Below are 23,642 nucleotides of genomic sequence, written 5' to 3' on the forward strand. Positions count from 1 at the left end.
AAGTATGGTGGTGGACAAATTTGTATGCATTAGCGTCTTGCAAAGTGTATTGATATGACAATATGGCGAACAGTTCTAAGGCGTCCGGTTCATGTCAATTTCAAAAAGATTCATAGCGCGCGTTCTCTTCGAGAAATTTATGGCAGAAAGCTGAGTGCAGCGTCCTAGATCTGTTAGAAAATCGTACAGCCGGTAGAAAAGATCCTCGATACTCTACCCTGAGTTTCTAGCCCCCGGTTGATCAAGTCATAGTCTAAATTTCACCTCCAAAAACCAGATCACAACGTTCCCTAGTGGATCCACGCCTTCAGTTCTATCTGTTTGTTCGTCTTTATTGCGACGGCCAATATTCCAACGGTAACCTTTGGATGTTTTAGCTGCGAATCTTTACACGGCGTTCATGTGTATACCTTCCTTCATTACGTTTTTTGCATGTTACTTAACATCCCTATCTATTCATCGTTCTCGTGACAAAAAAAATCAAGGGCAAAGTTTCATTGGCATGTCTTTATTTGTTTCTGAAGCAACACATGAACAATGCATGTCATAACATACTGACGTTCAAACATCTTTTCATCAAAGTCGTTCCAACACTATTAGATACATGTATATCTTTGTCAGAAAGGTAAGGCGACAGTTAATGTTGTCCAAGGGGATGTTTTGTGATTTTTAGATTGGGGTGTCGATTTTACAGCACTATCAATCAGGCATAGTGAGGGAAAAAAGCCACGTCCTCCTGTTGTGGTCTTTCTCCACACAACCCAAGTTGAAGAGGTGTAGATACATGTATAAGGCACATGCACAGAAAGGAAACGATAGCCGTCTCTTCCCACTCCTGCTTGAACGATTACGCTGAAGTATTCTTTAGGGCGAGCATTGTTTTATGGCATATTACAACTAACGGGAGTTATGTTTGTGTGCTACCCAGGTAGATGTGTTGCAGACGTGATCCGGGTCCAGGACATCAGATGTCTCCTGTGACGTTTGATGTCGTCTAACAGAAGTTGAAGGTGGGCGAATCATCCAGGTAGATATGCATCGTGGACAGGCCACTCCGAATGTGCTGGTCGAAACAAACTGGCTTCTCCTCGAAGAACATCTACAGCAGGAGATACAAACAATCCGTTAAAGATAGGGGAAAAACTACTGCCTACTATAGGTAAATTGTGATAATGGCATCACGGACTGAAAGCCAGGGTTGTAGGAGATGTATTGTCAGTTTACCGCTAGGAGCACACTTCCTTTTACTCTAGGTTTACATCTAGGTCGCAGATGTGGCAGATCGAAGTTAGTTAAAGTTAAAGTCCTCCCCGCGCCATGACGATGCATAATTAAGGCGGCGCCCATCTCCGTTTCGGCAGCCCTGGGCCACACAACTTTGTGCAAGTCACTACAGCAGGGGGCTAGTCTACTGGTAGTGATGTGTGTTTACTTCCATACTCTTTCCCAAATGCTGAGTGATAAGCAGAGAAAGCAGTATGTACCATTTTTAGAGTCTTTGGTTTGACCCGGCCGGGGTTCGAACTCACTACCTACCGTAGGCGAACACTCTACCCACTAGGCCATTGCACCGGTACAATGGACGTGACAGATCGAAGTAGGGTATCATAAACCACTCACGGCCAGTGCGTCTGCTGGTGGGTGCTCGTAGCGGGGGCTGTTCAGGTCGGCGTTGATGTTCCAGCCGAAGCCGTTCAGCCTGCCGGAGTTGTACAGCAGGAACACCGGGAAGAACTCGTCACAGTCCATGTTGGCGGATGTGTCGTACCAGTAGTGCTGGCCTACGGGGAAAAAACAGACTTTACAACTTTTCGTGCACAAGACAGACATACTTTTCCGATTGTTGCCAAACAGCTTAAATGCGTAATGTTAGAATGGTCATTAGTAAACTGTAGACAGAAATGACGGTTTCAAACTGGGTCGACCGGCAGGTGTTAGACATTCTAATTGCTTTGTTATTGACCTTTAGATCCCCCTCCAACACACTTACAACGTTAAGGATTTGGTGAACTTTTTGTCAGTCTGTTCCCAGATCTCTAATGAAATATCTCAGCGTACCCATGGTGTAGAAGCAGCCGCCCTTGGTCCAGGCAGTCGCGGCGATATCAGTCTCATCCCTGGGGATCTCCTGGTAGTCGGTCTCTGGGTTGGGGCCGGTCTGCAGGTACAGGCCCACACCGGTACCCTCCAGGGTGAAGAGTGCGTCAGAACGGCCGGTGCAGACAGTCGCTGTCGTAAGGGAAAACGCGTGGAGTTGAAAACTAATTGAAAGATTTGAAATAGTACAGACGGACACAATGCGTAAGAACGGCCGGTACAGACAGATGCTGTCGTAAGATAATCGCATGAAAGCTACAAGATTAAGATTAATTAAACATTACAAATTGACAAGGCGGAAAACAACCATAGGGTGCATTCTCTCTATGGGCCATTTAAACCAATGCCGTCTTTTCATTTTCAAGCCATTTGAAAGCGACATTAGAATATGCGTGACCAACCTGGGTCTATGAAGTAGGCAGTGATGACCAGCATGTCACCGTCGAAGTTCCACATGTTCCTGATTTGGGGAGAGGGGACGTTGGCAGGGAGTTCGGCTGTGCGGGCCTGGGGAAAGTTACACGAAAAAGAAATATATTTTCTTTAGGGATTGATATCTAAAGGAAACAGGTTTACATATCAAATTCCAGATTAAGGAGTTTTGAGAAGTGATCTTAGATGACAATGTCTAAATGACTGAGTAGGACAAAACTGCATGGCACAATCTGTGGAGTGAAAATATATTGAAAGAAGCTCTAGTGATGTTTAGGCCGAAGTCGCCTGTTTTGACGACTGGCAGTTTCTAGCAATGTTGGAGAAATTTCCGTAGACTCACCCCCATCTGGATACCAGCGATGTAGCCGTTATGGTCGAACAGCAGCATGACCGCGGGGTCGTTGTCCCGGATGTAGCGGGACCCGCGGTAGAACTCGCCTGAAAATCAAATGCGATAGCATATGAGGTGAGGTGCAAAAATATGCAAAACACAGTTTCCTGCACAATGTTGTGATGTACATGTATTCCTCTCCAAGGCAGATTTTCGTGGGGAAGATTGACGGCTCTTCCAACTACCTGTTTGGTGAGTAGTAATATATGACAATTATAGAAAATTATAAAGTTGCCAATTATTTCTAATCAGTTCTTACTCACCATCACAACTGGATCCGCGGCTGAAGTCGACCCACCCCGCATCCCGGGCGGCCTGCTCCGTACGGGGGAGGGAGTCGAACACGGTCGAGCTGAACAACTGGTTTATGCCCCACGTCACTGACAAGGGAAAACCATGGTGTCATTCCTACAACATCAATATCCAGGTGCTATACAAGGAGGCGAGGATGGGCAAACCGTTAACGACATCGTGGTGTGACTAAAGCTTGAGAACTGATGTGTGCACCAGAGTGTGAGAAAGAACAAGACTCAAGAGGGCAAAGGGTGGTCGGTGTCTGCAGAATATATTACAGGTATCCTCAGGGGTGACCGTAAGTTACTAACATACTACCATCAGATTCTTTATTAGGTTGAGTCTATCTATCTAAACCGAATGAAAGTTCATAAAGTTACCTTTGAGGTCGTTCCACTCAGCGTCTGTAGGGAAACAGGAAAATGTTGAGGCGGTTAGAAGTCAGATAGAATTTGAAACATATTGTCTTTGTCTGAAGGATGAAAAATTAAACATCTGGCCCCTAGAATGTTTAAGAATATATCTCCGACTAAAGGACTGGGTCAGGAAGGATCGCATGAAAATTTGGGAGTGGCTTCAGTGAAAATAGAAAAAAGGTTTGGAAGATTAATTGCACACAATTACATTAACATTTACGACGCTGTGCAACGTTATAGAAATACTTTTTCATTCTTGTCAGTCAAACAGGTACAACAGACATACAGTCAAACAGGTACAACAGACATACAGTCAAACAGGTACAACAGACATACAGTCAAACAGGTACAACAGACATACAGTCAAACAGGTACGACAGACATGCAGTCAAACAGATACAACAGATATACAGTTGCAGTAACAGATATGCAGTAAACAAGGGAAAACAGATATACAGTCAAACAGGGACAACAGGTATGTAGTCCAACAGGGACAACAGACATACAGTCAAACAGTATCAAGATTAATCTATTGATGATTTTCTTAACGTTGGGTAACATAAATTCGTGGGGTACTTAAATTCGGGATTTTTCGAGAACGGGGTATTTAGGGATATGTGCTAGATGCAACATCAGTAATACCGCTAGAAATGCAAACTTGACAGACTAACGTATTCAGAACACTGTCTGAAAAGCTTCGATAAGCATGCATTAGAAGGCGACGAGGACAAAAACTCTCCGTCCCTTATTGGAACAGTCTGAGGGCTTCGTGGGAGAATCACACTACATCGTTGTCGGCTGGTTTATAAGACAAATGTCACATCCGCTTCCTGCTAAACACAATCATTTATAAGACAACTTATTTTCTTAAAATTGCTGACCTGCAATTGGACTCTAAGTGTGATCAATCATCAAAATCCCTCTTTGTTGATACAACCTACGGCACGTGTATTTTCCCGCCGCCATATCATTACCCAGAATCCTGTTGTCAAGCAGACGACAAAGGTTTGTGAGGAACACTTTTTTGTCTAAATGTTGCGTGTGATTGTGGACTGAGGACGATATCTTCCTCAAAATTTGCTCCTAACACAACAAGGAATACATGGGCATAGTAGTATTATCAATGCTACGGCATCCGGCTAACTTTCCATGAATAATGTACACGTTGCCATGACGGTGGATGTCGACTTTGACGTTCTATAGCTACCGACTCAACACACGGGTTGTTCCCGTAGGCCTGATGTTTGCGGTACGGCCGTTTTTTCGTGTATTTTTTTTACTTGGACACGTCTATATCCATAGCACTCTCCTCAAGCCAAGGATGGAACGAATAGCTGCTGTATGAAATGTAATTAGCGGTAAGATATTCAAGACGAATCTTCTCTCCCGAATTAATGTTCACCCCTGTCCGACAGCACCGTCATTGTGCGTGCGGCGGACGGTAGTTTCAAGTTGAAATATTCTGGTGTCAGCACGACTAGAGACAAAATCTACCATATATATGATTAGTGCAAAGATAGTACATGATACTGCCAGAATAATAGAAAAAAAGGATGGTTTATTGTTCTGCTAGATTGATTTCAGTCAACCATTATCGGAAAAATCCCGAATTTATGTTACCCAACGTTACATACTATCAAGAACAGAAAAAGAGACAGAGCAGGACAAAATCATACCATCACTGAAGAGCCAACCCTCCACACAAACAAGGCCGAGAAGCGCCAATGCAACCACAGACTTCATGATGATGTCGGTCTTCTGTCGTCAGTTGGAGAGATCGGGAGCGAAGTGGCGGCAAAACGTCCACTTATCGGTCACGAACAGGTTAAGTACGCCCCAAGTGTGGTCCGGAAGGACGGTGGTTCGGACCGGTGGTGTAAGGTTACCGGTTGTTTGAATTTGAGATTATGTCATAGGCAAAGTTTCACAGCTGCATCTTTCTCACTGTAAAAGACAAGGTATCTGGAGGTTCAATCTGCAAAGTCATGTAGGTAAAGAGGTTAAGAGCGTTGTCACTGAAAAAGGCGAGGTATCTGGAAGATTAATCTGCAAAGTCATGCAGGTAAAGATGTTAAGAGGTACGTCATTTCTTTGATTAATAAATTGTTGTTTACTCAAATGATATCAAGTGTGCAAAGAGTGCACTATCGACGTAAACTACGAGGCCAACCTAATATAAATTGGCCGATTTTTTTTTTCATAGGCATCACTTTGTTCTGACTACTTGGAGAAGGTCGGCACCGAAGTCAACTCTGACAGCATCATGAAGGCAGCAGTAGTTTTGGCGCTCTTGAGTCTTGTATCAGTGGAGGGATGGCTTTTTAGTGACGGTACGCTTTCATCTATCATTGATGCATGTCTAGAATCATCATCATATTTCCGTGAATAATTTCATCAGGTTGGCGAATGACTGAATAGCAAGGTTCTTTTATTCACAACCAAGCACTTCACAAGAGCCGACGTTTCGACGACTGTCAGTCATCTTCATATTGCCCTGATGAAGATGACTGATAGTCGTCGAAACGTCGGCTCTTGTTCAATGATTGGTTGCAAATAAAAGAACCTTGCTATTCATCATCATATTGTTGGCCTTTATACATTTCTAGTACAAATGAATCGGTATGGCTAAATGGCATATGCCGCCAAATTGGGTACATAAAGGCTGCTGTGAATGTTGTGACCAGGACAAAACATTGTGCAATCGTGATCACATAAAAGAACCCAAAGATATATGCATAACATGGAACGAAATGAGCAAATAAGTTATGATTTCCTTGGAACATTTCGCGTACATACAAGCTTGATCAACGTATTTTGTGATATAGCTATTCAGAGCCATGTCAGAAGGTTGACATTTCAGATATGTTTGCTTTATTTCTCCCTTTAGATGCTGAGTGGAACGATTTAAAAGGTATCACAAGGTTTCTATCTTTATGCGTGTCTTCTGGAAAATTTTTGAATTTTGATAGCAGATCCGACAGTCGATGACTGTTAGACTGCTGTTAGCATGTGTTACTGTCATCTATTACACGATATGCTGGCCTTTTCTTGACTTCTCAGTAAAATTGATATACTTCGTACGGGGTAATAGACGGTAGGCTTTGTGCTTTATCTACATGTCCGCACTCTTGCAAATTTCTACGAAATGAAGAAGAAAAATTAAAAGACAAGAAACAAGTTCTGTATTCCTTATTTCTGCCAGTGACGTTTGGCTTGAACCAGTTGTTCAGCTCGATCGTGTTCGACTCCATGCCCCGTACGGAGCAGGACGCCCAGAATGCGGGGTGGGTCGACTTCAGCCGCGGAGCCAGCTGTGATGGTACGTACGACCTGATCATACCTTAACCCAACTACTGAACACCGATTTGTGAGGTGTAATCTGTTATATATGCTACTGTTGGTTGTACATTTCGTTTATTGTTTATATTTTCCGATTGTTTGAGTGTGCTCTTTTGTACTTTTAATTTTAAGACGTAATTCAGCCGGTTTACTTTTAAAAACGTAACTTCGGCTGCAATGCTGTTTTAATTTCTGTATATGTCAATTCCTGAATAAACAATTTATATACAATGCATACAAATAAAGTAGTAGAATTAGTGACCATGACTCGTCAATCGGCAATCTAATCATAATCACACTGGAGAGTAGATGAGGTTTTACTCCTAGACCGATTAGGATGGAAGGAAGGAGAGAGGGAGACAGAAAACAGGAATGAACTGACGACAGATGATCAGGGAGACTTTGACAAGTTTACAGCCGTGTGTTAGCTTTGCTTTTGCAGTCTAATCAAAGGGAATTTAATTTTTCAGACAGCTTCTACCGCGGGTCCCGCTACATCAAGGACAACGAACCCGCGGTCATGCTGCTGTTCGACACGAATGGCTACGTCGCTGGTATCCAGATGGGGGTGAGTCTACGGAATTTGTAGCTAGCTGAATCATTCTAATGATACATTGGAATGATATATAGCGTCATTTAATACTTCTTTAATGGATGCATGTATTTGAGCATGTATCCGAGATCACATTTTTCCTGTTTCCCAGGTTAACAAAAATGAACTCCCTGCCGGCCTCCCGTCCGACGCCATGAAGCACATGTGGAACGACGACGGAGACCTCTACGTCATCACGGCCTACTTTGTAATTCCAGGTAAGGGACAGATCCGTGTCTTATAGAGTTTGTAAACACAGGCTACAAGCTTCTCACGAACCTTGGTCGCCCTCTTCTCCCTCACAGATTATTTTCCACAAATCTAAAAATATCATGGAAATCCGTTGTTCCTTTGTTCAGTTATACTCCTTAGAAGATTTTCACAATAACGCCCCTGCAGTTCCAGAGCAAGCTGCTAGGGGGCCCAAACCTACACCACTTCTTAATTACATCACAAGCTATCTCCCACCCAAAAATCAAGACCACAGCACGTCCAGGTCAAAAGATACAAAAATTGAAGTTCTGCTGCAGTACCAAGGTCACATACCAGGGGGCCCAAAATCGACCCTGACCTTCGGCTTCACAACACCCGCCCACATACCAAATATCATTGTAATCCATCAAGAGGTTTTTGAGTTATGCTGACTACAAGAGTCCGGAAACACAAACACAACAAGAGTTCCACGACCTCATATCTCCATGAACAATTCTATTAATGCAAATGACTTACACATTTGCATAATATATGCTTGGTTATAAAGACTTACACATGTTGCAATATTGACAGTCCTGCAATTTTCCAATTAGATGAATTATGGTGTTTTTGCATTTATTATGCAAATTAGGAATTAATTTGCATAATTGGTATCTGTTGATGCTCCACTTTCCATAAACTACATATGTTACATGCATTTGAGTCTGATAATGGAAAACACTGCAAATATAGATTTTCCTCATTAGCTATGCAAATTAAGTCACAATTAGAACAATTTGCACTACATTATGTATATCTCTGTCTAAGCTACCTGCATACTAAGTATCATATTGACAGACCTATAATTTTCAAATTAGATGAGAGATGGTGTTTTGCATTAATTATGCAAATTATGAATTTATTTGCATAATTGGTATCTGTTGATGATCCACTTTCCATAAACTACATACGTTACATGTATTTGAGTCTGATAATGGAAAACACTGCAAATATAGATTAACCTTATTAGTTATGCAAATGAAGTCCTAATTAACATAATTTGCACTTCATCGTGTACATCTCTGTCTAAGCTACCTGTATACTAAATATCATGGAAACCCGTCGTTCCTTTGTTCAGTTATTCTCCTTAGAAGATTTTTACGATAACTCCCCTGCAGTTCCAGAGCAAGTTGCTAGGGGGCCCAAACCCACACCATGTCTTCATTACACCACAAGCTATCTGCCACCAAAAAATCAAGACCATAGCACGTCCAGGTCAAGAGATACAAAAATGGAATTTCTGATGCAGTACCAAGGTCACATACCAGGGGGCCCAAAATTGACCTTGAATTTCGGCTTCATAACACCTGCCCACATATTAAATATCATCGTAATCCATCCAGAGGTTCTTGAGTTATGATGACTACAATAGTCCGGAAACACAAACACAAACACACACAAACACACCAAAAACAATATCTCCAATTTTTCATGGAGATAAACACACACACACACACACACACACACACACACACACACACACACACACACACACACACACACACACACACACACACACACACAAATACGCCAAAAACAATATCTCCATTTTTCATGGAGATAACGAGGTAGAGGAAATCAAAATATACAGTGATGCCCTGTTGGTTCTATGTAGATCGGCTTCTTGAATCTTCTTATGTTTTTAAACTGATGATCGATCGGCTTCTTGAATCTTCTTATGTTTTTCGGATCGACCCCGCAACTTCAGCCACCGTCTGCACCGGCCGCTCGGAGGCGCTGTTTACCTTGGAGGGTACCGGAGAGGGCCTGTACATCCAGAACGGCCCCAACCCCGAGTCTGACTACCAAATCATCCCTCGGGACGAGGCTGACATAGGCACGACCCTGTGGACACAAGGAGAATGCTTCTACACCATGGGTACGTGCTGTAGCAGTTACCGTAACATGCTGCTAAATTAAAAGGAGAAGAAATACTGCCATTTGTATTACTAACACTCAACCGCGGGAAATGAACATTTTGACGCTCAAGCATGTAGCTGAAAGATACAAAACGGCTTTCTAAACGTAAGACATCTTTTATGGTGTTAAAATTGAAAGCAATCATTCCTTACAAGGTATTATAAGACATTGTTCTCACTGGCAGACTATAACGTTATATCTATATATACATAGCTTAACTGGTAACGGAGACACAGTTGAGCTCCTGGTCAGGACCTCTCGGTCGGAGCTGGACCCGTTTTTGGCGACGCCTCTGGGGCGGAGCCGTTTGTATAGTGCTGGGATCAAAGTTGAAAGAATTCTAAATATTCCACGCACGCATTCCCCAGGGAATTGGTTTTTGACAATACCTTGCGGGAACGGTGTTTGCACTTAACAGGGAGGGACTCAAATGTAATGCGTCGGGCACAGGAAAGGCGGTAGTTTTTACACACTATTACAGCATTTTGCCGATGTTTTTGATAACCTTTTACTTCTACAATATAGAATTATGGTTTGGCAGGGTATGTTGCAATGTAGGTCATGATGCAATATGTCACAGCTATTCATCCATATGTTTGTTAATTTCGAGTTTGTTACAATAAAGGATCTTACGTTTCGACATGTAGCTGATACAGGTTCTTTTAGATGCTCTCTGAAGACTACAGCTACCATATAAAGGGATAAAGAAAGGACGCAGAGACAAGGTTTCTCGCACATTGGGCTCGAACATTGGGCATGTTTTGTGTGTCGGAGAGTTTTTATCTATTTGCGTTTCCTTTGTTATGTGCATTTGGGTGAACTTTGCTATTTCATTGTGTGTGGGGTTTTTTGTGTTTTTTTTGTTGTGTTTTTGCTTTCGCGATGATCCTGCATTCAATGTTTCTCCTGGGTGAATGTTATCGTCGCACACTCCCATTCTTCTACGATGATTCCCTATGCAGTCTGAAGGTAGCCATGACGAAGTTCACCTGCGGGCACTAAGAGAGAAAAGGGCATAGGTAAATCATTGTCATTAACCTGTCTGTCACAATATGGTCTGTGCAGCTATGCTCTCCACCCGCATGAACACGATTCAGGGATTTGTTTGTTTCACATCCATGTATATACAACGTGTTTGAGCAGACAATTTTGACAGAATTCAAGAGAGCGCAAGAGAGCGCAAATCGTATAGAAAGGTTTAAAGTTATATGTTTGTCATTTATTGAGGAAAGACCTTAAAAGGACACAACGTATGAACTGCATATTACTCAGATTAACAAAAACGACAGAAAAACTATTGTCAATGTTGGCTTACCGCTGTGAGATATCGATTTTCACGTTGTCTTATAGGCGACGGGCAGGGGATAGACGAAGATAGTAGAACATAGCGTGTCCCTGGATACAGTGGTCCTGGTTCCTCGCTACACGTGTGCGGTTTACTGAAAATGCAAGAAAAACATACACCTGGGAACATGGTTCCCTGGGCCGTTACTGGCCATCCAGGGCCAGAACTCAGGGCCTGACCTGAAGAAGGGGAAACAGTCCGTTACTGGAATATCCAATCTCGACAGATACAAATGTAAGTCCTGTCGAAGAGGAGCAAATATAACTTATAAGGTAGGTAAAACCGGAAAATTCCGGCGGAACATGACGTCCTGTAGATCAAACGTTAACCATAATTTCGATGTCCTCTTACACAGTGAAAAATATAACAGATGCGGTAACTGGTATATTAGTAACTGAGCCGGAGAAACATGAGCCAGTCATCATCAACACTATCATTACTCAATCATACAATCCACGCAACTAGTTGGAATTTGGACCACATGTACAGTTGGCGAACTTTTTACTGATTGAACTTAACAGCACAGCTAACTAAAACAGACAAAACGACTGCTACATGGGCACCGTTACAAAAGAAGACTTAACGTTACAACGAGTAGAAATTGGCAACGACTATAGCCCACTAACCTAATACAGTACATCAATCATCAATGCAACACCCCTACAAACAAATAGATTTATGCGTAAAACAAAATACAATCAATCATAGACGAGTACAAGTACATTGTACTCGTTTGGTGCCTTCAAAAAACTGACAGCTAATTACCAATTGCCATACAATGGGAACAAAGAAAACAAAACATATAATACCAAATATTAATAGATACTGATTTAATAAAAACAAAAGCTCACCACCATCGGATACGTACACAACATACCTTTTAATCATGCACACTTCAAAAAACAGACGCCCGTGGGGAACAGGGTCCCCTAAGCCCTTCCTGTCCGCCCAGAGCTGCCCGTAAACAACATGCATTTCTAATCGTTATACTACAGCGAACCCTAAAAAAAATCCTACAAACACCGAAAACTAGCGATGTCCGTATAACTGGCACTGTCATGATATAAAACCAACAGATGTAGAAGTAAATTCAGAATGAAACTGATAAAAGTGCTACTTCTTAGTACATGTACTCTTGACTCTTGTGTTACCTATTTCTACGGCACCATCGATCCGCAACAGACAAAGAAATTTCCACTACACGGACCGTACCCCCCGTACCCCCCGTACCCCATTATCACAAGAACACACAACCGTTCCAGATCACGTTAACACACTGTTGACATTGTCGAAAACGGTGATTAATGGTCAACTCGTCGCTAATCATTCCACATGTAACGTTAGTGACACATTGAGAAGCCCGTCACCATAATGAAAAAAATCAAATATTATTCTGGACGACAAGTGTACAACAATGTACTAGTATTTGTCGGAATTATCAGTATAACAAAACGAATTCCTGATCTGTAACGTTAGCAGATTCCAAAATGTCAAAACAACGTCTAAGCCTCTCATTCACTCAGACACAATGTATGGCAATAAGGAAAAGTGAAAAAAATGCACTCAAATTAAGAGTCAAATCAGCTTAACAGAACTCACCAAGAGAAAACTCAGACGTCTCGGCAGTAGCGCAGATGAAGTTCGATAAGAGAACATCTACCCAAGAAGCTCGGGATAGACAAATGGACTCTAACCTGGCATCCAGCCTACCGTCGTTTGGTCGGGCTCTCTTTGGGACAGAAGGGGCTTTACGCCGCGCGGTAGTCTTGTGCATCCGGTAGGAGTTCACGCAGCAGCGTCAGTCAACCTAATGTTTGATGAGAAAACTTGTCCCAGTACCTGTGTTTACGACCGGGTCGCTGGTGACCAAGCCAGTAAGATGCTAGTATCATCGCCGCAGTGACTCCCCTACCCCGGGAGCCCAGACTAGCACCGGGTCGCTAGCGATTTCCATCGGTGGCCGAAGAACAGTCAGCCCGCCCGATCTTAATCCACGCTCCGGGCAGTTGTAGCCCGGGGGAGCCGGTGCTCCCGGGCTAGAAGTCCCCCGGAGCGCGGCCGGTAGACTTCTAGCCTTGAATCTTCCACTGAGAATGTGAAGCTTTTTGTGCGCAAGCAGGGACGTCCTCAGGCATACGTCAATCAACATTATCATATAGTGTTTCGAGGGAGGATCTGATTGTATCGCACGGCTGATTGGTGAATACATAATGTCTACTGTAATATTTAGATGAGAAAATCTAGCTGAATCTGCGAAAACCCTGGTATTACCATTACGGTGGCCCACGTCTCACCCAGCCCGGTGAAAGGTCAAGCTTGGCCAGTGACCTATTTTCGCCTTTGTTTCGGGGTTTTCTGTTACAGGGGGCAAATGTGTGTTCGTTCGGTCTCTCTTAGTTTGTCAAGTGACCATGATCTGTGAGTAAGTAACTACCTGGCTGAAAGGATCTACTCTGCTCTACTCTTCTCTACGTGCCAACTTCTAAGTTCTATTAATTTAAATTAAAGGCATTAAACAATTCGAGGCTTCGACCCACATAATGCGGTGACAATCTGTTGCGGGGTGTCTTCCGCGCACTGACATTAGACAAATACACAAAGCACTAATGATTAGTGCCTTGTATATTTGTGCTTTAGCGGCAAAAACAGAAGGACTCGCCCTAAAGTGTCAGTATACTGGAGGAGACAAGACTAGGTACATAATTAACCCTGAGTTGTTTTCCAAAGGGGGTGAGGATATAAAAACACTTGGAATATAAAACATTAATTACCACCATTATTGTCATTTTGTTGTTGTTATTATTGTTATTATTGTCATTATTTGAATGTATTGTGATATTATATTTGTGACGATTCTTTATTCGTTTTTAAATGTACTCTGGAGGTGTTGGCCTTGTAAATGACGCATTGATCCCGTTGCCAACACCTCTCAGATTTCTTTCTGTGAAGTTTGATGAATAGATAAATTAAAAAAAATTAAAAAAATAAGAGCGCACGGCCAATGACACGGTCACTATACGTGAGCGTCTTAGTCGCCATGACGAGTAAAGGGAGTGCTTAAATCCCGGTAACGCTAGGCAGACAGTCAAGTCATCAGAACAAGGTTGACAGATCTAGGTTGATCAGAGTTGTTGACCTTATGGAAATGTAACTGGACTTTTCTGGACAGGCAGAGGTGTTAAGCTTATATATAATTATGTTATTAACCTGGCTGAGACCGCGACAGGCTCACTCGTTGAATAATCTTAACAACGGACTTTTCATTGTGTACGATGTTTTACTTGAGAAGAAGCAGTGGTCCCATGTACAGGTTACCGATTTTTGTGCCTTCCAGAAAATTTGACCACAAACCATGGCTAGTCTGTACAACGCCAACTCCTGCTGTCCGGGTCTGACCGGTGCCGGGCGGTCGCTATAGATGCGACCATTGGGCGCTCCTTGGGCGCTCGCTGCGGCCCTTAGATCCTACCTTGGGCGCTCTTATGACTTTTATGGTGCTCACCGCGCTGGCCGCGAGCTCTCTTGGCGTCTTACTGCGCTCATTGATATATACTGTTGGATCACCGTTATCGGCGCTCTCACCGTGACGGTGACGGTTTTGAACCGGTTCAAACCAAACAGTCGCAGGGGGATAGCGACCAGGACGCTCTCTGCGCGCTCCCTCGGCGCCCCCTCCGCGATCCCAGAGTGACGTTGGCGCTCTCTCGGCGCTTTGTTTTTCCTTTGGCCAATTTGCGGTCGCAGAGAGAGCGCGACGAGAGCACCGTCCTAGTGGAATGGGGGTCAAAGTTACAGCGCGCCCCGTATTTGCGGAAACTTAATACGGTCAAAAAATTCTTTACTAGAGGGATGTGTTAGTTAACGCGAGATTCTTCCTTCTGTTTACTTAATATCTTTCGGACAAATCATATAGAGACAACATTATTCGTATGCCGAAGTTACGGTACCCTAATTAGACCACACCATTTTTTGTTGCCTCTCTGAATAGCCTCTCCTGTTTTTCCCATTTTGAAAAAAAAAATGGGTCGCTATTCCCATTCACAAATACTTACTCACAATTTCACTATTTGTTCAGTTGTAGAGACCTAAATGCCACCAAGAGAGATTATAAAGGCCCGCACTTACCCATAACGTATGGTCACATTTTATCATGAGTTATAATTCTTCATTTATTACAACTATTTCTCAATACCAATCCAATCACATGGCAACACTTAATTTTGTTACTGAAATTCTAGTACTAGATCAAAGAAGGGGGTGCATTTCATAAAATGAGCCATACGAAGCTGAAACTTGAATAATCCTCTTATTTTAAGTTTATGTTATGTAAACCCTTAGATTCACTCCAGATGGAGCGTTATATTAAAAACGACATTTTCCTGCTTTTACCGACTGAGATCAATGGCGTGAATCGTGCTCGAACGATGTAAAATTAACTTTACAAGAGAGATCCCCAAACACCGGTACTCTCATTTATCGTTTGTCTAAACGCAACATTGTTCAGACAACCGACATTGGTGTAACGCGATGTCAAACTCATACATTTACGTCCGGAGATGGAGACCCGCCGTTATAGCTGCCTTCGTGTAGCCCAGGATGCTTTGTGACTAAGAATGCCTCTCGAGCTCGCAAATATATATTAGAAACTTGAAGATCGTCACATTCTAACAAAAATATGCGTTGTTTGATTGAATTTTCAGTAATAATTTACAAATGAAAATTGCTCGCAGCTAAGCCACTTCACTATGCGTGAATCATTGGAATCGAAAGAATATTGATCGTTAAAAGCTATAGTGCAAAAGAAAATAAAGTTTCAGTGGTTTGGACACGCGTCACTATTTCACAGTATGTCCAGATCAAACGTACCCCATCACACACGCACGGGCTGAGTACATGTGCGTCTCCAAACTAGGCCGCTAGTAAGAGAACAAGCTACCGTTATAACGTTTGAGCCAAGGAAATAATACTACGCTTCATACGTATTTCTAAGCAACCAAACGTTAACCCATTTTCACATAAAATCAACCCAACGACAAAGTATTACTTCTGAGAAAAGCGGGACTACAGTCCCTGTTGTGTGGTTACATACCGGCTTGCAGTGTACTATGCTCATTATTTGAGTCAAGTATATGCGTGTGAGACAGAATTGTGAGTACTATGTTCACATTTGGATGGCCCAAAAAAGAGCCAGGGTTGCTTGTACAGCCTGCTTGTTAAGTCTCCTTAGTTAGAGACAGGGCGGTTTCCATAACCCGTCCTTCCGTGCCAGGACGGAAATTTGCTGGTTGGGACGGAAAAAAATGTCACCCTGTCCGTCCTAGAAATTGGAAATTTATGACATAAAAGTGATGAAAATCAATAAAACTTTTCAAAATATAATTTACATGGCTTTTTGACACTCTCTGTACCAGCAGTCCAGCCAGCTTCTAGCCTGCGCTTACACAAGCTCTCGGACAAAGGTTAATGACCCCACTTGGGGGCGGTATCCGTCGGGCCGGTCACTAAGAGCGCGATTTAGTCAGGCTAAGCAGGCTTCTAGCTGGGCTTATAGATTGATTGGGTATGTTTATTCCTTTCATATTAATCCTCACGTCGCCTGCGTTTTCTTTTTAAAAACCACTCTTGTTTCAAAAGGGACGGAAAATGGGGGTCCCATGCTCAAGGAGGTGCCCTGGGCACGTTAAAGGGAATGTCTGGCAACCCCTATTGTGACAGCAAGAAAACTTGTACCCTATGTGCCACTAGGCAAAAAGTTGTAGCAAAATACCATAACAACTCAAAGCAAAGGAATAAAGACAGACGTCATCTTCTGTAGGTCGGTCCGTCAGGTTCATGTACATGTAACAACACTCCCTTCCCGGTCCAACAGGCCAGCACTATTGGTACGACGTCACGACAGACATGTCCTGTGACAACTTCTACCCGGTGTTCCTGCTGTACAACTCCGGCAGGCTGAACGGCTTCGGCTGGAACATCAAAGCCTACCTTGAGAGCTCACGCTACGAACACCCAACAACCGACATACTTGATGTCAGTGCTTTTTGTCCTGTTATTTCATAAAAAAGAACTTTATTGCACGACAATTGTACATGGTACAAAGTATGGCAAGAATTCGTGGACATAATACAAAGTAGAAGTATAGAATAAAACTTCACATCCTAATTAATGATACAATAAGGGCTAGCATACATTTTGATATAGCATCTTAATCACTAATTTCACATAGGAATCCACGATCCCATACCAATTACTTGATCACAATTCACAAATCGTTTGATTTCTGCACATTAATATCATAAAACATCACTGGATTCACTCTGCCCCTACACTGTACACTTCTCCCGGTAATTGTTTCAGACCCTTCTACATGTACACGTTTGCGTCTGATGTACATGTAGAGTACAGCTAAGGCTAAACCATTTGTTTTGCCGTCTGAAAAGAATCAGAGAATCAAGAAATAAATTTGGTGTAGCCTAAAGTAGTTGAATACAACACAAAAGACTAAGGTGATTTTTTTTTCTACAGATGTTCTTCAAGGTTATCCCGCAGTGTTTCTATGATGAAGCTGACCCCAGGGGAATGACCACCATGCACATCTACCTGGACAGCACACCTAGCTTCAACTTCTGCTAGACACCATCCCTAGGCCTCCCTTTTGGTCCTTAGGTACACGTACATGTGACACAACTACAGCGTGACTTCACACAACAAAAATAGAAGCCTGGTTACAACTCCTACACGAAGAAGGACACAGCTAACTCAACCAGCAGCTACATCCTTCAAGAACATCTAATCCTTGAACTAGATCCTGGATCCATTTCAGCCATTCTCATCTGTGAAATATACATCGTCACAAACTCATGTGCTTCATCAAGCCTATCCTCCATGGTGTACAAGCTATTCATGCAATAAATGATCCATACACAAGATGCTTCCGTCCTGACTGTTTCTCACTCTTGTATTGTTGGTGTATTTGTTTGAAATAACTAAGAGATATCCAAGCTACAAATAAAGACACACCAATCTTAACAGTCCAGTTCAAAGCAGCATAGCATAATTACATTAATCTACAAAGTCTGTTGTGAAAGATATGATCATTAACCCAACCCAATTCAACCACACCCACAGCCCTTCTTAGGCTAAGAAAAAAGGCTTAGCCTTATCTTCTTTGTGTATTCAATCTGTGCATCATTCTATATCTCTAAGGTAACAGATCACGCTAGCATCGCCTGTCCTGTTCATAGAAATTTGCCTTTATTTACACAGGAAACATGTACAAACACTAAAACACACAAAATAACACTGTTTGGCATGTAAAAAAAAGTCCCAACTTCCCAAGCATTATAGCAGTTTTCACTTATAGGAACTTTAAATAATGCAAGTTACTATATATAAGACTGATTTCTGTGGTTGAAGGTGAATGTTATCATGGTTTGGTAAAACTTTATGACATATCTACCAGAATGTGCCATTTGTACTGCAGTAACAAATCGTTACAACACAGTTGTAACAGTGTGCGCAGACTTGAAGTAAATGGCTGCCCAGTTCTACCATACTTTGTTGCATGCTTACGTGACAGGGGGGTTAGAAGTCAAATAGAATATATAAATACATTGTGTATGTCTGAAGGATGAAAAATTAAACGTCTAGTCCAAGAATGTTCAAGAACCCATCTCCGACTGAAGGACTGGCAGAAAGTGGCACGGAAGTGGCACGGAAGTGGCACGGCTTCTGTAAAAATAGAAATAGGTTGGGGAAGATCATTTGCACACAATTACATTACTAGAAATATTTACAACGTTGTGCAACGTTGTAGAAATACATAGCCATTCTTGCATTAAAAATAGTCCATTGATAATTCCTTGCATACAACAGCGCAGAAAAAGAGACAGATCAGGACAAAATCATACCATCATTGAAGAGCCAACCCTCCACACAAACAAGGCTGAGAACCTCCAATGCAACCACAGACTTCATGATGATGTCGGTCTTCTGTCGTCAGTTGGAGAGAACTGTCCTGGTGGAGGGCAAATTTAAAGTGGCGGCAAAACGCGCACTTATAGGGGCACGAAAAGGTTAAGTAAGGGTGGTCCGGAAGGACGGAGGTTCGGACCGGTTGTTTGAGGTTGAGATTATGTCATATGCAAATTTTCACAGCTGCATCTTTCTCACCGAAAAAGGCGAGGTTAACCTGCATAGTCATGCAGGTAAAGATGTTAAGAGATACGTCCTTTCTTTGATTAACAAACTGTTGTTTACTCTGATGATATGACGTGTACGAAGAGGCAAACTACGGGGCCAACCTGATATAAATTGACCGATTTTTTTCATAGGCATCACTTTGTTCTGACTACTTGGAGAAGGTCGGCACCGAAGTCAACTCCGACAGCACCATGAAGACAGCAGTAGTTTTGGCGCTCTTGAGTCTTGTATCAGTGGAGGGATGGCTTTTTAGTGACGGTACGCTTTCACCTATCATTAACGCATGTCTGGAATCATCATTTTGTTGGCGTTTATCTCTTTCTGGTACAAATGTATTGGTATGGCTAAATGGCAAATGGGTAAAGGTTATTGTGAATATTGTGACAAACATTGTGCAATCGTGATCACATAAAAGAACCCAAACATACATGCATGATATTGTATTGAAATGGAATGAGCAAATAAGTTATAATTTCGTTGGGACATTTCGTGGACATACAAGCTCGATGAAAGTATTTTGTGGTATAGCTATTCAGAGCCAAGTTAGAACGTTGACATTTCAGATGTGTGTCTTTATTTCTCCCTTTAGATGCTGAGTGGAACGATTTAAAAGGTACCACAAGGTTTCAATCTTTTAAGATGCATTACAATGCATCTCTCATGGAAAAGATTTGAACTTTGATAGCAGATCCGACAGTTTGCTTATAGTCGAACACTGTCAGATTTAAGTTATCGTATGATACTATTATGCACGGGCTTTGTGCTTTATCTGCCCGTACCCTGCAAATTTCTGCGAATTAAAGAATGAAAATTAAAAGACAAGAAAAAGTTCTGTATTCCTTATTTCTCCCAGTGACGTTTGGCTTGAACCAGTTGTTCAGCTCGACCGTGTTCGACTCCCTCCCCCGTACGGAGCAGGCCGCCCGGGATGCGGGGTGGGTCGACTTCAGCCGCGGAGCCAAGTGTGACGGTAAGTACGACCTGATCATAATGTACACAGATAGAGTAGTAGCATTAATGGCTCGTCAATCGGAATCCTAATTACATTGGGGAGTAGATGAGGCTAAATCACTCCCAGACAGATTAGGGTGGAAGGAAGAAGGGAAGGAGGGGGAGCCTGGACAGAGAACAGAATTCGAAATGAACTGCTGATTGGTCAGGGAGACTTTGACAAGTTTACAGCCGTGTGTTAGCTTTGCTTTTGCAGTCTAATCAAAATAAATTTCAGACAGCTTCTACCGCGGGTCCCGCTACATCAAGGACAACGAACCCGCGGTCATGCTGCTGTTCGACACTAATGGCTACGTCGCTGGTATCCAGATGGGGGTGAGTCTACGGAATTTGTAGCTAGCTGAATCAATCATTGTAGTTATACATTGGAATAATATATAGCCTCATTATATACTTCTTTAATAGATGCACGTTTGAGCATGTATCCGAGATAGCATTTTACGTTATACATATCTTATATCTGTTCCCCAGGCGCGTAAAGACGAACTCCCTGCCGGCCTCCCGTCTGACGCCATGAAGCACATGTGGAACGACGACGGTGACATCTACGTCATCACGGCCTACTTTGTAATTCCAGGTAAGGCTACACCAAGTAATTTTTATGGATGACGTCCGCGCGCGCATTGATTTTGGTCTTTCCCAGAAAAAAAAACAAGAAATTCCGCTTCCTGTAACTATGACCAAAGAGTTATGACAGTGCCGCAAATCGTATGAAACAGGACTGGACAACAACTGCTGTTCAACTTCAAGTGATTTATTCAAATTATTGCTGTTTTCATGATGAATAAAAGAATTGTTAGTTGTTACACTGTGTTCTCTCATTCAATTGTGTCCTAACATGTGTCGTTGACTATTATATTTCATACTAGGCATCTTGTTTTTTTCGGCCCTTCTTGTTTTTTTTTCGCGCTCTCGCATTAGATTTAGGGTCTCCAAAGGACGTCATCCATAAAAATTACTTGGTGTAGCCTAAGGGACACATCCATGTTATATAATGTAAAATTTGTATACACAAGCTACGTTGCGAAGTAGGGCGACCGTGCGTATGCATGGGTGAATATCAAATGCGTTCTATATGTTTTAAAAGCGCATGCATAAGCTAACGTTGAACGCACTGTAGGCGAGCGCTGAAATTGAGAGCGCCATAACCCTCGCTCTCTTCTCCCTCAGCCATTGGTGGATGTAAAGAGGTAAAAAAAATTGAAATATACAGTTATGCCCTGTTAGTTATTTGTAGATCGGCTTCTTGTAATGTTTTGAAATATCCCGCCTTGGTCTTTCTAACTTCAGCCACCGTCTGCACCGGTCGCTCGGAGGCGCTGTTTACCTTGGAGGGTACCGGAGAGGGCCTGTACATCCAGAACGGCCCCAACCCCGAGTCTGACTACCAAATCATCCCTCGGGACGAGGCTGACATAGGCACGACCCTGTGGACACAGGGAGAATGCTTCTACACCATGGGTACGTGCAGTAGCAGTTACCGTTACAAGCTGCTATTTTAAACGTAGAAGAAAAAGAAATACTTTCATGTGTATTACTAACACATGTTCACGTCAATGACGTATCAAACCGCGGGAAATGAAACTTCTGACGCTCAAACATATAGCTGAAAGATGCAAAATGGCTTTCTAAACGTAAGACGTTTTTTATGGTGTTAATATTGAAAGCAATCATTCCTTATTAGGTATTGTAAGACGTTGTTCTCACTCACTGGCAGGGATGTCCCTATAGCTCAACGGGTAACGGAGACACAGTTGAGCTCCTGGTTCAGGACCTGTCGGTCGGAGCTGCACCCGTCTTTCAAAAGGGACGCAAAATGAATCCCATGCTCAAGGAGGTGCCGTTAAAGCGAAGGGCACGTTAAAGGGAAGGGCTAGCAACCCAACCCTGTTGAAATATACCCTGCTACTGAGACAGCAAGGAAACTTTCTACTCTATGTGCCACTAGGCAAAAAGTTGTAGCCAAATGCCATAACAACTCAAAGCAAAGGATCAGATCTAGAGACAGCCCTCCTCCTTAGTAATCTCCAAGCAGATCTATAGGTTGCATAAAGACCGCATCAAACTGGCAGAGGAAGTACGTTTTGCAACCCAAGGATTGCATTACAAGCTCCTTTTTCCAGTTGGATACGGTCTTTGCAATCCATTGGGTCTGGTTGGAGACTACCTCCTTAGGTGGGTTCGTCAGGTTTATGTACATGTAACAACACTCCCTTCCCGGTCCAACAGGCCAGCACTACTGGTACAACGTCACGACGGACATGTCCTGTGACAACTTCTACCCGGTGTTCCTGCTGTACAACTCCGGCAGGCTGAACGGCTTTGGCTGGAACATCAAAGCCTACCTTGACAGCCCCCGCTACGAACACCCAACAACCGACATACTTGATGTCAGTGCTTTTTGTCCCTTTATTCCATATAGGAATCCACGACCCCATACAAATAACTTGATCACAATTTACAAATCGTTTGATTTCTGCACATGAATATCATAAAAGATCACAGAATATACTCTGCCTCTACACTGAACACTTCTCCATGTAATCTATATTTGAAGCTTCAGCATCCTTCTACAGTAGTTGGCATCTGATTTACATGTAGTGTACATTTAAAATAGTTGAATAAAACACCCAAGACTAAGGTGATTTTTTTCTACAGATGTTCTTCAAGGTTATCCCGCAGTGTTTCTATGATGAAGCTGACCCCAGGGGAGCCACCACCCTGCACATCTACATGGACAGCACACCTAGCTTCAACTTCTGCTAGACACCATTCCTGCCTTTGGTCCTGAGGCACACGTACATGTGACACAACTACAGAGTGACTTCACACAACACAAATAGGAGCCTGGTTACAACTCCTACATGAAGAAGCACACAGCTAACTCAACCAGCAGCTACATCCTTCAAGAACATCCAATCCTTGTACTAGAGCCTGGATCCATTTCAGCCATTCTCATCTGTGAAATATACATGGTCACAAATTCATGTGCTTCATCAAGACTAATCCTCCATGGTGTACAAGCTATTAATGCAATAAATGATCCACATACAAGATTCTTCTGTCCTGTCCCTTCTCACTCTTGTATTGTTGGCATATTTGTTTGAAATAACTAAGAGATATCCAACCAATCTTAACAGATCTTAACAGTCCAGTACATTAATCTACAAAGTCTGCTGTGAAAGATATGATCATCAACACAACACAACACAACCCAGTTCAACCACACCCACAGCCTTTCTTAGGCTGACAAAAAAAAAGGCTTATATGAGCCTTTAAGTGACCTTTTTGGTGTATTCAATCTGTGCATCATTCTATTTGTGAATCATGAGATGTAATATCTCTATG

At 42.6% G+C, this 23,642-nt stretch overlaps 3 protein-coding genes and 1 long non-coding RNA gene across 4 annotated transcripts; 2 read left to right on the forward strand and 2 right to left on the reverse strand.

The window, feature by feature from the left end:
• Window positions 1–492: 492 nt before the first annotated feature.
• On the reverse strand, window positions 493–5,455 carry LOC136430372 (uncharacterized). The gene is made up of 8 exons (XM_066420913.1): window positions 5,310–5,455; window positions 3,598–3,621; window positions 3,187–3,303; window positions 2,873–2,970; window positions 2,499–2,604; window positions 2,059–2,229; window positions 1,621–1,781; window positions 493–1,099 (listed from the first exon to the last, which is right to left on the reverse strand). The coding sequence occupies exons 1-8, from the start codon at window positions 5,374–5,376 to the stop codon at window positions 995–997; spliced, it is 849 nt and encodes a 282-aa protein (XP_066277010.1). The 5' UTR covers window positions 5,377–5,455; the 3' UTR covers window positions 493–994.
• A 219-nt stretch (window positions 5,456–5,674) lies between these two features.
• On the forward strand, window positions 5,675–18,010 carry LOC136430371 (uncharacterized). The gene is made up of 9 exons (XM_066420912.1): window positions 5,675–5,695; window positions 5,837–5,963; window positions 6,521–6,544; window positions 6,836–6,952; window positions 7,443–7,540; window positions 7,677–7,782; window positions 9,525–9,695; window positions 16,951–17,111; window positions 17,607–18,010. Exons 1-9 carry the CDS (start codon window positions 5,690–5,692, stop codon window positions 17,712–17,714), a joined length of 918 nt encoding a protein of 305 aa, XP_066277009.1. The 5' UTR covers window positions 5,675–5,689; the 3' UTR covers window positions 17,715–18,010.
• A 303-nt stretch (window positions 18,011–18,313) lies between these two features.
• Window positions 18,314–19,416, reverse strand: LOC136430374 (uncharacterized). The gene is made up of 2 exons (XR_010754891.1): window positions 18,992–19,416; window positions 18,314–18,812 (listed from the first exon to the last, which is right to left on the reverse strand). It is a non-coding gene; the product is annotated as an uncharacterized lncRNA (long non-coding RNA).
• LOC136430369 (uncharacterized) lies at window positions 19,268–23,350 on the forward strand. The gene is made up of 9 exons (XM_066420911.1): window positions 19,268–19,288; window positions 19,415–19,541; window positions 19,873–19,896; window positions 20,137–20,253; window positions 20,512–20,609; window positions 20,766–20,871; window positions 21,585–21,755; window positions 22,524–22,684; window positions 22,953–23,350. Exons 1-9 carry the CDS (start codon window positions 19,283–19,285, stop codon window positions 23,058–23,060), a joined length of 918 nt encoding a protein of 305 aa, XP_066277008.1. The 5' UTR covers window positions 19,268–19,282; the 3' UTR covers window positions 23,061–23,350.
• The last annotated feature ends 292 nt before the right edge of the window (window positions 23,351–23,642 follow it).

Source organism: Branchiostoma lanceolatum, chromosome 3 (genome assembly GCF_035083965.1).
Source record: "Branchiostoma lanceolatum isolate klBraLanc5 chromosome 3, klBraLanc5.hap2, whole genome shotgun sequence".
Lineage (NCBI taxonomy): Eukaryota > Metazoa > Chordata > Leptocardii > Amphioxiformes > Branchiostomatidae > Branchiostoma > Branchiostoma lanceolatum.

Coding starts and splice junctions, on each gene's coding strand:
- LOC136430372 (XM_066420913.1), bottom strand. CDS start 5,376: ATGAAGTCTGTGGTTGCATTGGCGCTTCTCGGCCTTGTTTGTGTGGAG. Junction 2,605..2,872: donor TCGCTGGTATCCAGATGGGG/GTGAGTCTACGG, acceptor AACTTTCCCCAG/GCCCGCACAGCCGAACTCCC. Junction 2,230..2,498: donor TGCCTACTTCATAGACCCAG/GTTGGTCACGCA, acceptor CCCTTACGACAG/CGACTGTCTGCACCGGCCGT.
- LOC136430371 (XM_066420912.1), top strand. Junction 6,545..6,835: donor TGAGTGGAACGATTTAAAAG/GTATCACAAGGT, acceptor TATTTCTGCCAG/TGACGTTTGGCTTGAACCAG. Junction 6,953..7,442: donor CCGCGGAGCCAGCTGTGATG/GTACGTACGACC, acceptor TTAATTTTTCAG/ACAGCTTCTACCGCGGGTCC.
- LOC136430369 (XM_066420911.1), top strand. Junction 19,542..19,872: donor GGGATGGCTTTTTAGTGACG/GTACGCTTTCAC, acceptor TTCTCCCTTTAG/ATGCTGAGTGGAACGATTTA. Junction 20,610..20,765: donor TCGCTGGTATCCAGATGGGG/GTGAGTCTACGG, acceptor TCTGTTCCCCAG/GCGCGTAAAGACGAACTCCC.